Source organism: Patella vulgata, chromosome 9, assembly GCF_932274485.2.
Source record: "Patella vulgata chromosome 9, xgPatVulg1.2, whole genome shotgun sequence".
In the NCBI taxonomy this organism is placed as follows: domain Eukaryota; kingdom Metazoa; phylum Mollusca; class Gastropoda; family Patellidae; genus Patella; species Patella vulgata.
Window position 1 is genome coordinate 41,543,864 of NC_065887.2, and position 14,234 is coordinate 41,558,097.

The 14,234-nt window shown below is 35.1% G+C and overlaps 1 protein-coding gene across 1 annotated transcript; it reads right to left on the bottom strand.

Annotated features, from left to right (window-relative positions):
• Positions 1 to 987: 987 nt before the first annotated feature.
• On the bottom strand, positions 988 to 12,132 carry LOC126832272 (uncharacterized). Its single transcript, XM_050562990.1, has 12 exons — positions 12,017 to 12,132; positions 11,389 to 11,521; positions 9,379 to 9,503; positions 8,726 to 8,854; positions 7,083 to 7,262; positions 5,512 to 5,668; positions 5,056 to 5,159; positions 4,277 to 4,411; positions 3,899 to 4,033; positions 2,965 to 3,150; positions 1,859 to 2,060; positions 988 to 1,339 (listed from the first exon to the last, which is right to left on the bottom strand). Exons 1-12 carry the CDS (start codon positions 12,075 to 12,077, stop codon positions 1,024 to 1,026), a joined length of 1,863 nt encoding a protein of 620 aa, XP_050418947.1. The 5' UTR covers positions 12,078 to 12,132; the 3' UTR covers positions 988 to 1,023.
• Between the last annotated feature and the right edge of the window lie 2,102 nt (positions 12,133 to 14,234).

Consider the following 14,234-nt stretch of genomic DNA (forward strand, 5'->3'; position numbering starts at 1 on the left):
GATGCAGGACGGAGGGTCTGACAAGAGCAGCTGTCTAGTCGTTCGGATGGGACGAAAAACCGAAGTCCGGTGTACGCTTGGAAAAGATCTCTTGACATTTGGAATTCGATATAAGAGTTGACCGTGGTGCTACTGTCCGGGCACAATTTCTTTCATAGCACACTGTATGATGCATGCCCGTCTGCATTAGCCCAGTTGGGAGCAGAACAGTAGGACGTTAAAGCCCATTTCATTTGATTTTATTGCCCAGTCACATAAAACAACGGAATAACTTACTGATTAACGCTATTTTACATGTTTGCTGAGGTAAAGGGAGAAAACTCTATTAAACAGTGTCGGGTGAATTATGATATGTCAGACAACCCTGAAAACCGTAAAACCCCACAGCTGGCCCTGCCCCTCGAAGAAAACATTAGGACACTTTTAAAATGTGGTCGTCTGTCTGTCAGTTGTCGCAATTTCTGACCTGGTTGAATACCAAAGCTCATGCACTAATAAGGGAATATTAACATATTTCTTCCAAGAAAATGTAATAAATTTAAGTGGAGGTTAACTTCTGACGGGGCTAATAGTGGCGGTCTTACCCCATACAGAGGGTTATGGGCTACGGTCTACTCGTATTAGTCCTTGCAGCCCCCAACCCCCGCCGTCCAGCACCGCTGACAAGGTGATGCCGTATCGGTAACTACCGAGGAAATTTCTTGGTCTACGAAAAATTCTAAGATTGATAGGTCCTACTTTACAGCACCGAAAGGGCTTTCAACGCGGCGTGTTTCCACCTTGTCAGTGATGCAGGACGGAGGGTCTGACAATGGCAGCTGTCTAGTCGTGGTGTTTATACTGTAACTTGAATCTACTCAATCTGTCTCCTGATTTAATTTACAGTGTTTAATCTCAGCCCTTGCTTCAACTGTCGGCTATTGAAAACTAAATCTACACATTTGATTAAATCTACACATATTTTAATTTAAATGTTCATTTGCCATCAACAAATTAACATTAACAGGCGATAATTATTTTATATTAACTTGCAGGTCCAATTTGTGCTCTAAGTGAAAATATTCTACACAGGACCCTTCTCTGGTTAAAACTGTAAACCTTGTCAACTTGTAGATGGTTGGGGTTACACATGTAACCCTTCAACTGTAGTGTATTATCAGCCTCTGGGTGCTCAGTTCCGTCACAGTATACAAATGGAATTCCAGCCCGTTTATACGCATACCAGATACCAATCTGATCATTTGGCTGAACTTTAATCCTCTCGTTAGGGGGTATGGCAAGTGTTTGTAAACTATCATCGGATGACTTTACCAGTTGGTTTATACCTATAACTTGGAATCTAAAATACAAACGTTAACGATATACATTAACCAAAGAGATATGCATTAACCATATATTAACATAATACGAAAGCTGAACTCCGAAAGAGAAATTGGGTTTAACGTCCACGCGACACAAACTGGTTCAATTTTATTTCAATAATTTGCTTGCGCGTAGGGGTCTTAAGTTTTAAGTAGTGGGAGGAAACCGGGGGACCCGGAGAAAATCCACAAGGTTGGACAGGCGACCTACGCCTTGTCACGTACAACCAGGGAATCGAATCCCCGCCAGTTGACTCAATAACAGACCGTATGATACAGCTCGCAGGGGCTAACTATTCGCCCCCCCCCCCCCCGCTGAACTACGAACTACTTCTTGCTTTTTGGATTTCCTACTTAAAATTTGAATTTTTAATCGAAAACTTAATTTTAAATAGGAAATTCAAAAAATAAGAAATTGTTGGTATTTCCGCATTCGCAAAATACAAAAATAGCCATTCTATTATTAAGAATTACGAATCTAAACTTTATAAACTTACTGAAATTTATCATTTGTTGGTCTAAACACAACTAAAGCCGCCTGACCAGGATAGAGAGAATAGAATTCCCACTTCATTATCTCCCCTGATCGTTTAATCCGGAAGTTATCGTTGCTAGAGGTATACATTTGACATTGGTTACCAATACGTGTAAATCGATGAAGTTGTACATTGTTGCTAGGCTCTATCACGTTTTCTGATGCTGAAATCATAGAAATATATAAAAACGTATCAATTATGCGGATTAATAGCAGTGCCTCTTTAACTTATAGTAATACTGCTGTGTCAATTCTACCACTGCCACTAGTGGAGCCATCTTGGCTAAGGGGGGGGGGAATACGCTGGCTCGCTAGCTGGAGCTCGCGGGATCCCTCCCGGTATTGTCCAAGAAAGTTCCTCTTTTCAGCGGTCCAGGACGGGGAGGGCCTGACAAGGACATGTGTCTAGTCTAGTGGTGCAGGACTGAGGGTTGACAAGGGACAACTTATAGTTGTTCGTATGGGACAAAAAACACGAGGGTAGGAATTTAATAAATATGAATTTCACGTAGGAAATCATTAGACAGGTTCCTATGCGTTCCGGGAATGAGAACGAGGTGAAGCGCGATGGTCAGTTCATCGTGATAACAGTGTTTTGACGGTCATCCTAATCAACGTCCATCTGTGTCCACCAGCGTCCATCTCATTTAATGTCAGGTATAAAGTCTACAAAATAAAATTTAGTAGCCATAAACGAAATAAGTAAACCATAAACACATTTCATTAAAATTGAATCGAGCATAAAGTGCACTGTTTGAAAGTATCGATTCGTTCTATCATTTCGCTTTTATTCGAAGAGTCAAACAGTGCCTAACAAAGGCTGGTATATTCAAAAGGGATATGTTTCGGAATAGTTATGAACAAGATTGTCTAAAACAGAATTAAACCACCACGGAATTCAGTTACGACTGCAGAGAGTCCAAGACGTGTTCACGAGCGAGTACGTCTACTGCCGTGGGGGAAGCCCCTGGGAACTGATGACGTAGCATGCAAAAAGGCAACCACCTCGTCCTCATTCTCCATCTGGGAGTGCATCCGAACCTGTCTATTATTACCGAGATTACTTACATTTACAAACTAGTGGTTTGCCTGACAGCGACTTGTCTACCATACATGACCGAACCTTGTCGCCGCCATCTTGAACAAATCCTGATTGACATTTATATCTCACCACGTGACCTGTTGGTATCTGTTTTTCTTGCGTCTCCAATATAACATTAGGTGTTGCAGCTACTACATCACACGATTTAACTTCTAATAATAATAATAATAATACTTATTACATATGAAAGCTTAATAATAATATTGTTGACCATAAAATACAATAAAATATCAAAAATACCATAAAAGATCAAATAACATAAAATATCCAATACCATAAATATCAAAAACAATAAAATAACAAAAACAATAAAATATCAAATACCATAAAATATCAAATAATAATGTTGACCGTTCGCTTAAAGGACAATTGTGTCAGTCATTATCAAATATGTGATAGAACTGGTTAAACACGTTCCAAATATAATTTTAACACAGAGATCATTGCTACGATAGATACGTTATGAAGCATTCAAGAAAGGTAAGTGACGAACGCAAAAGGAAAACACGAGTCATCCTTCTATATAACTGACAGAAGTAACGCGTGATACCAGATACACGGGCGAATTTCTGCTCACTAATAATTCCTTCGAAGACCAAAAGTTGTTATGTGAGGCTGTGAGAGGATATCTGATAATTCAAAAAAGTGATTGAATGTCACTAGATGAGGGAAAACGAGAAAAATAAAAATAGTCTGTACATTACCTTGTTTTATTCATTCTATGCCTAATAAAAACATGGTGATGCACGGACTTTTCTATTTTTATCGTTTTCTCTTATCCCATTCTTCAAACGACAGGAACTGTATAAATTATTGTTGATCTTCGATTAGCTACAGCAGTCCTGCTTGCTTGTTGATATGATTGCTTCCACACAACAGGACAGCCGAGAGTTATCTTACCTTGGCTTGTTTTACAAATACCACAGTCGGCAGCACAGTTTTCACTACTGAAATCTCGTCTTGAGACACACATTTTAGGATCGGCCTGTAATAACTTCTTACAGTCTTCACGGCGATTAACACATAATATTCGTTCTAAAATACCATAAAATACAATAAAATATCAAATACCATTTAATACTAAATACAGTAAACTATTAAATACCATAAAATACAATAAAATATCAAACACCATTTAATACCAAATACAATAAACTATTAAATACCATAAAATACAATAAAATACCATTTCTTCTCTCCATATTATGTTTTATTAGTGTTTGTTGTAATATGACCCGTTCTGCTCCCCATATAAATTATATCTACAGAAATACTAACTAGAAGGTTTGTTCTGACACGTGAAGGAGTACTGGTAGAACTTTGAACGACAAGGATGATCATTCCATGTATTATCAAGTTGTTCGCCATACATTATAACACAATCTTCCATATTATAATTATTGTTAGGTGAGCCTGAAAATACAAACATAATTTACATATAACAAATACCAGAACCGTTTTGAGTATGGTCAAACAAAATTGTTAAAATGGTTTGATCAGTGATTTGATGCGCTTTGAAACACTCGTGTGTAATGAAGCGCTATATAAATCGAACAATAATAATAATAATAATAATGGCGATGGGGCGACAGTGTTAATTTGACCACTTTGCTGAATCCTTCAAAACAACGAGCTCATGAAATCAATCCAATTCCATATTTTATATGTATCTAAATGGAAGCGGATTACCCCTATAAATATACGACGCACAACCGGTAACATGATGTTGCGCAACAGATTTCAATTGTAATGGTTTAAACGATGTCAGAACGAATTAGAAACTATGATAAGACAAATCATGTCTAACAATCTCAAATTTATTGAACCGTGGACTTTAAACTGAGCTCTACTTTTGTCTATGTAAAGTGAGAAAGCTGTGGCATATTGGGTAACCTAAGAAATATAACCGCCACAAGTTAATATTGCATCACATAAGATAAAGGGACATTTATTTTAATGATCAGTAAATGATATCGTCTTTTATCTTAATATTCTAGTAATGGCGAAGATAGTAGAACAAAGCACTAAAATCTAACATCCAACTAAACCCCACTTACCTTTAGACCAATTGTTCCAGACTAAAGGTGTCTCGTCTGACCAGACGAATTTTCCCTCTTCTTTAATATCATTCAAGCCGATCCACATCGTAAAAGTTTTAGTTCTGGAATGAAGAAACGTCAGAAGATAAAAGAGGGGAATCACCTGCTTAAACATGCATTATGCAGAGTAAAATCTTCCTATTGCCTGTCTTTCTTTAGGTCTTAAATGGTATCTAAATTATTTATCAGACATTTATTAATTTGTCAAGACCATAATCAACTCTGATGCAATCGTTAGTCTGTGATATTAATTGGATCTGAATACGTTTGAATACCCAGAATACCTATAGTACAGAGAGAGAGAGAGCGAGAGCGAGAGAGAGAGAGAGAGAGAGAGCGAGAGCGAGAGAGAGTATTATAATATAGTATCAACACCACGGAGACTAAACACTATTCATACGCATTAATACTAACCTTATGGAGACTAGAAACTCCATCTGTTCTTTCGTCTTGGCATCTGCTACAGATCCGCCATATTGTTGACAGAATTGTGTTGCCATGACAAAGGTCAAGGGTTGTGAAAAGTATTTTAAACAAACTCCACCCGATGCTAGCCAGCCAGTAGAACAAGCTGAATTGAAGAGTAAGTCGTCGTTAGTTACTTTGTCAATGAAATGAAATGAAATGGGGTTTAACTTCATACTGTTCTGCTCCGAACTGGGCTAATGAAGACGGACATACGCCATACAGTGTGCTATGAGGGAAATTTTGTCCCGACAGAAGCACTATGGCCTACTCTTGTATCGAATTCCAGCTGTCAAGGGATCTTTTACGTGCACGCCAATATGTACACGGGACCTCGGTTTTTCGTCCCATCCGAACGACTAGACAGCTGTCCTTGTCAGGCCCTCTGTCCTGCATCACTGACAAGGGGGATCCACGCCGGAAAATCTGGGCCAGTGTTGTTTGTCAATGTCGAATCATTTGAGAATCATCTAAACATGATATTTCGGAACTATATTATATATATTTAATTTTAATATAATTATCGTTCGCTCGCACAGATCATAATGAGGATGCTCGATTGTCAGTCCGGAATGTTCCGTATTCTGAATATTACGAATTGTGATATCAATCAGCGGTTCCGTCACACGATTGGCATTGAAATAACATTGTAAAATCTTGCCGTTACTCTACAAAAGATTGACAAGCAATCATCAATCAATTATCGGTGAGATTAAGCCTTTAATGCGAGCGCTATGCAACGTAATAATATGTATTTTGTGTCCAAATACTACATCGATATACAACAGAAGAAGATTATACTTCCGGTATTCGAAGGTATAACAGAAAACATTCATAGACTTGGACATCCCAGTCACGTTCTCTCCATGGCTTGCATGTCAATTTAAAAGAAATTTATTATGAAATTACAGTTTAATGACAATTCGTACAACGAACGGTAGACGGACTTGTTCTGTGGGAATACGGTTACTTTATACGTCTTAAATAATATTGATCCAAGACTTCTTACGTCTTAAATAAAATGTGAATCCATGATCTCGTACGTCTTACATAGTGTTAACCCGAGACGTCGTACGTCTTACATAATGTTAACCCGAGACGTCGTACGTCTTACATAATGTGGATCGAAGACCTCGTGCGACTTAAATAATGTGAATCCAAGACCTCTAACGTTGTACGTCTTACATAATGTAGATCCAACACTTCGTACTTCCTAATTAGCATGACTTCAAGACTTCGTACGTTTTACATAACGTGGGTCAAAGACCTCGTACGTCTTACATAACGTGAATCCAAGACCTCGTAATGTAGATCCAACAGTCCGTACTTCCTAATTAACGTGACTTCAAGACTTCGTACGTTTTGCATAAAGTGGATCAAAGACCTCTTACGCCTTACATAATGTAGATCCAAGACTTCGTACTTCCGAATTAACGTGACTCCAAGACATCGCACGTTTTACATAAAGTGGATCAAATACCTCCTACGCCTTGCATAATGTGGATACAAGATTAATTTACCTCCACAGACATATTTCCCAGGTGACCAACTTCCGTCAGATAAACAAGATATAATATGAGTTTCATTTCCGGTTTTACACTGATATTTAACTGTGTCACCAACAGAATATGAAGATTTAAGTTCGCCGACAAGATCTGAATCTGCTAATTTTTCCGGTGCTGGACATTTTACCATAGTTACTGGAAAACATAAAAAAAAACCCATTAAAGTAACGATTCGTTATTTAATTTTTCGCTAAAATATCAAATTCATCAGGGCTTAATCCACACTAATATGTACCCAAATTGATTATTTAACATTTTTGGGGGAGTTGGATGGCCGAATGGTTAGCACGTGCGCGCTGTATCATAAGGCTTGTCATTGAGCCAACTGGCGTGGTTTCGAATCCCCGGTTGTACGCGACAAGGATAAGGGTCGCCTCTCCAACCTCGTGGGTTTTCTCCGGGTCCTCCGGTTTCGTCCCACTGCTAAAGACCCCTACGTGCAAGCGAATTATTGAAATAAAAAAAATTAAAATCATGTTAGTCCAGAAATGACCTAGTTTGTGTCGAGTGGACGTTAAATCCCATTTTTCTCCCTCTCCCTCATTTAACATTTGATTAAGAAAAACAAATCAAAATGCCAACATTAGATAATGTACCGACTTAGATTCACCAGGCCTACCAATAAATGTTTGTGGAAAATGACGGGAGGTTTAATACATAGCGAGCGGCATAGATCGATGAAATTTCAATTCAACATATCTTTGTCAATACTGACCGGAACTGAACCATGTTTGGACTGGTATTCATATCAGAGATGTATCCTTCACAATAATATAGTTTGCAACTGATAGCAACTGCTTGAACTCGTACATTGGGATTGATAACGAATTAAACATACATTATCCAAGAGCCAAATCTGCCTATTGCAGGCCTTTCTTTAGGCCTAAAATGTTATCTAAATTAATAATTTGACATTAATTAACGTACCCAAACCATAATCAACTCTCGATATCATTGCTATCCTGCAATATTTACTGGATTAGGATCCGATTTGCTGCTCAACTTTCATTCATGATTTAATCATGAAATGTATAATCGAGACTGTTTTGTATCGTACCGATTTTAGTAAAGATGATCGAGGCTAGGCCGAAAATTCAATCGCTAAATTATCGGTACAGAGTGGATCAATTTGACTGAAATTTTCAGTACATTCCCTTTACATTATCTAGGTTTTAACTATTATATAATCTCCCATAAAGTATCTTTAACATTAGTTTGGACTAACAACATGATGCAATTTGATTTCAATAATTCCCTGGCACGTAGGAGTTTGTAGCAATATGAGGAAACGGGGGGCACGCAGAAAAGCCATGAGGTTGGACGGGCAACCCATTCCTTGTCACGTACAATCTTGCGATCGAAACCATGTCACATGACTCGGGGACACCTTATGATCTGAAGTGATACAAAATAGTGTAAGGGGTATTAGGGGATCAAAACAGAATAAGCATACACTATTTGTATGTAACTATGGCAATGGTTTGGACCTGGTCATCAGAATCCGGAGCTGTATTGTTTAAGTTAACCTCGGGATGAGTTTCCAGAAAATATAATTTAATATAAAGTATAAAAGTTAAATTAAACAGTAACTTTCTAACTTGATTTTTCCTTTGATGCTGCAGCTGAACATGTTTTCGCACATTTTGGTAAAACCTCTTCTTTCGGTTTTGAACAGAAACCTTCTTCTTTCAGTTTCTTACAATTCCTCACTTTATCATATGCATCTTCTACAAATATGAAATTAATAAAATATTTACAAAAACTGGTAAATGAAGATAAGGATTGTTCAGGGAAGAAGTTTAACAACATTGTTTACTATCAAATTAAAATATTGAATACTTCTCATCTGAGCTGCCATTTCGATTAGTGGCCGGGCAGGTGCTGGTCGTTTCGAAAAAAAAGTGAAAGTAGAAATATAGCTTCAATTTTAGCTTAAAGTGTCGGTTGTTGAACATGACAGTTACCTCCATATTGGCTCTATCTGTGCAACTAATATCCACGTGACAAAACAATTCACTCAAATGTAAATAAATCACTACTTTTGCTTTAATTAACATCCGAAACTGAATCAAAAATCATCCAGTCACATTACTTCTACTATCCAACAAAACATAGAGCAAAATAGACAAAACTACAAAAAGGAAAATCCAAAAAAGTGAATAACAAAAATTATCCCGAACGTTAAGAGGAATAAAATACTGTTAGCTACATGTACGTTATATACTTCCTACATAGAGAATAATAAATTTACCCAGTCCACAAGCATCACAGTAATTTCGTTCACATTCGCCTTCTGAGTTTAGTATATAACACCAAGGTGTGAACGTATGATCAGGATTTCTACAGTAATTATCTTCTAATGGTGCGCCAGTTTGTCTGAAAAAAAAAAGCAAAACAAAATAATTAACATAAATAAGAGATTCATTCCCGTTTCGACTACACCCCATTTCGACTACAAATTTTATTACCACTAAAATCCTGACCCCCATCTAATCAGCAATGAACTGTTCCGCCTATTAAGAGATCTAATTATTAAGGTAATGATTATTTTTAAAATAGCTTATTCAATATATATTATATATATTATGGCTTGTTTTCTTGAACATCAGAGCAAAAATATCAACTATTATGTTATATTTGGACTACTAGTGCTACAAGGAAATAGACAATGGAACCAGTGCTTTGTAAATATTATATCTGGACTACTGTTTGGACTAACATTGCTTTGTAAATATTATATTTGGACTACTGTTTGGACTAACATTGCTTTGTAAATATTATATTTGGACTACTGTTTGGACTATCAGTGCTTTGTAAATATTATATCTGGACTACTGTTTGGATTATCAGTGCTTTGTAAATATTATATTTGGACTACTGTTCATTCCTTTTTCTGTTTGTTTTGGTATAATCTGTTAAACGCTGTAGCCTAAATGGGATGTTTTATGGAAGAATCTATTAGCTATAGACAGGGTATATACGTAGGATAATAAAACCACCAGACCATATAATATGTTGTTATAAGCTGTGGTCGAAATGGGACATAGGCGAAATGGGAGGACACCAATAAGGGCATAAGAACATAGATCAACTTAAAGATACATTCCCGCGTACAAACTGGGTAATTTAATGTATATATGGACTAAAAACATATTCAAACTAATTAATTTGTCATAATATAAAATAATAATATATTAATATTATAAAATAGTCATATACCAATAGTATAGTCATATACCAATAGTATAGTCATATACCAATAGTATAAAATAGTAATATATTAATAACATAAAATAGTAATATATTAATAACATAAAATAGTAATATATTAATAATATAAAATAGTAATATACTAATAATATAAAACAGTAATATACTACTAATAATATAAAATAGTAATATACTATTAATAATATAAAATAGTAATATACTAATAATATAAAACAGTAATATACTACTAATAATATAAAATAGTAATATACTAATAATATAAAATAGTCATATACTACTAATAATATAAAACAGTAATATACTACTAATAATATAAAATAGTAATATACTAATAATATAAAACAGTAATATACTACTAATAATATAAAATAGTAATATACTAATAATATAAAATAGTCATACCTTACTAATATTATAAAATAGTTATATATTAATAATATAAAATAGTAATATACTAATAATATAAAATAGTGATATACTAATAATATAAAATAGTAATATACTAATAATATAAAACAGTAATATACTACTAATAATATAAAATAGTAATATACTATTAATAATATAAAATAGTAATATACTAATAATATAAAACAGTAATATACTACTAATAATATAAAATAGTAATATACTAATAATATAAAATAGTCATACACTACTAATAATATAAAACAGTAATATACTACTAATAATATAAAATAGTAATATACTACTAATAATATAAAATAGTTATATACTAATAATATAAAATAGTAATATACTAATAATATAAAACAGTAATATACTACTAATAATATAAAATAGTAATATACTAATAATATAAAATAGTCATACACTACTAATAATATAAAACAGTAATATACTACTAATAATATAAAACAGTAATATACTACTAATAATATAAAATAGTTATATACTAATAATATAAAATAGTAATATACTAATAATAATATAAAACAGTAATATACTACTAATAATATAAAATAGTAATATACTAATAAGAGCAATAAGATTTACTAAACCTGCTTACTCTGATTGATATTGATGATGTGGACAATTAGTTGTTTTTCGCCAGGGTATACACGATCTAAAATCACGGTCATAATTCACTTTACCACGATAAGTCTGGCCTCTATCACTCACAGTATAACACATATCTTCAGCTATACAAAAAACACGGAATAATATTATATAACACAGCAATTATATAGCATTATAACACATATCTTTAGCTATAATAAGACACGGAACCATCATAATATATTATATAACACATCTAAACATAAGAATGTTATATTATATATCATTAAGAATATCAATATCAATTTTCTAGCTACATGCATATTTTAAGTCATGAAATGAAATGATATTTAAAGTCCTACTGTTCTGCTAATGAAGACGGGCATACACCATACAGTGTGCTACAGGGGACTTTTTCCCGAACAGCGTCGTTTCGGCCTACTACTATACCGAATTCCATCTGCCAAGGGATCTTTCGTTTCTACGGGTCCCCCCGGTTCCCCCCACACCTACAGATCTATAAGCGCAAGCGAATTATTTAAATAAAATGAAAAATATGTTAGTTCAGAAAGGACAAGTGGACTTAAACCCCACCTCTCTCTATCTCTCTCTCTCTCTCTCTCTCTCTCTTTACTTACGTCTAACAAGTGTAACACGTGCTTTAAAACCCTTCCGTCTTCCTCCCATATCTGTTTTCATATCCAACACTATAAAATTATTGATACTCCGGATATTTTTATCAAACTTATCTCCACAGAACCTAAAAAATGGAATATTGAGTAATAAAGATGTACTGGGTAGCGTGGAATATTGAGTAATTATGATGAATACGGTGACAGGTTGAATCTAAAACAAGACGTAGTAGTTCTTACCTTATCTCTCATTTCTAGAACTGGTGACGAAACGGACGAGTATAGGGGTAGGGGAGAGAAACGGACTAGTATAGGGGTAGGGAGAGAAACGGACTAGTATAGGGGTAGGGAGAGAACCGGACTAGTCTAGGGGTAGGGAGAGAAAAGGACGAGTATAGGAGTAGGGGAGAGAGAGAGAAAAGAATGAGTATAGGGGTAGGGGAGAGAGAAAAGGACGAGTATAGGGGTAGGGGAGAGAAATGTTGTCTTAAATAAAATATTTGAACGGACGAGGGTTGAGGTGGGGAGGGGACAAGTGAAGTGGGTGCAATAACATGTTGGCAATGTAGTTTATCACGGTATCCATCTTGCTCAACCAGTGTCAAACATACAACTTGGCTCAGATATGCTACAAATCGACTCAACCATGTTTCACACAGCTAATAATTAATCGGATGGCGCATTACGATATAAATATTAGGGTTTTGTCCCTCCCCCCCCCCTCACACACATGATTTTGTTTCTCATGTAAAATAAACAGTCAGCACGACCCTCATGGAGGTGTAAAATAGAACGTACTTGAATCCTGTTTGACCAATCTGATTGTATCTGATCTCAAGGCTATCCTTACATCGTTTTTCTCCAGATTCAAAGTCAAAATCTTCAAACTTCAACACAACATTACTATTTGTTGGTCCCTAGTAAAACAAATAAATAGTAATATTGCATTCCGTCTATCTGAACTGCAGTATATTAAATTATATAAATGATATTTTTATTGTATACATGCACATAATATTTGGTAAGAAATTAAGTATATTATAGCGAGAGAGAGAGAGTCAGAGAGAGAGAGAGAGAGAGAGAGAGTTTAACGTCCACTCGACACAAACTATGTCATTTCGGGACTAACATATGGTTTAATATTAATTTCAATAATTCGCTTGAGCGTAGGGGCCTTTAGCAGTGGGAGGAAACCGGAGGACCAGGAGAAAACCAACGAGGTTGGACAGGCGACCCTACTCCTTGTCACGTACAACCGGGGATTCGAAACCACGCCAGTTGACATTTGGCGTTATGATACAAAAGATTAGCATCTTCCAAAACTATTGGAATGTTGTAACGTATCTTGTTATGCATTGTCTAATTGTTTATGTTAATAGGAGCCGTAGCTGTTAATGAATAGGATTCACGATTAGGAATGTTGACCTACAGTGAACTATATTTACCTTAACTAACCAGCTGCATTCCATTGCATCATCGTATAATGAAGGGTATCCTGGTGATGTGAACGTAACTTCTGGTGTATCATCATTTAACGATATCACACCACCACAATCTGTTAAATATATTAACTAATTATAATACTACACCAACGTGCAGTATACTATACTATAGTATCAGATTAACTAATTATAATATCACAGTATAGTATGATGTCTAAATTAACTAATTTTATAACATTACGCCCCAACAGTATAGTATGATGTCTAAATTAACTAATTTTATAACATTACGCCCCAACAGTATAGTATGATGTCTAAATTAACTAATTTTATAACATTGGACCCCAACAGTATAGTATGATGTCTATATTAACTAATTATAATATTACGCCACAACAATATGGTATGGGGTGTACATTAACTAATTATAATATTAGCCTACACCACAACAATATGGTATGGGGTGTACATTAACTAATTATAATATTAGCCTACACCACAACAATATGGTATGGGGTGTACATTAACTAATTATAATATTAGCCTACACCACAACAATATGGTATGGGGTGTACATTAACTAATTATAATATTAGCCTACACCACAACAATATGGTATGGGTGTACATTAACTAATTATAATATTAGCCTACACCACAACAATATGGTATGGGGTGTACATTAACTAATTATAATATTAGCCTACACCACAACAATATGGTATGGGGTGTACATTAACTAATTATAATATTAGCCTACACCACAAGAATATGGTATGGGTG

What these genes read in the sequence shown, in the direction of transcription:
- LOC126832272 (XM_050562990.1), bottom strand. Translation starts at nt 12,077, where the DNA reads ATGAAAACAGATATGGGAGGAAGACGGAAGGGTTTTAAAGCACGTGTT. An exon ending in CTGGAACAATTGGTCTAAAG is followed by an intron (nt 4,412 to 5,055) that starts GTAAGTGGGGTT and finishes TTGTATTTTCAG; the next exon opens with GCTCACCTAACAATAATTAT. An exon ending in GTGTCAGAACAAACCTTCTA is followed by an intron (nt 4,034 to 4,276) that starts GTTAGTATTTCT and finishes ATGGTATTTTAG; the next exon opens with AACGAATATTATGTGTTAAT.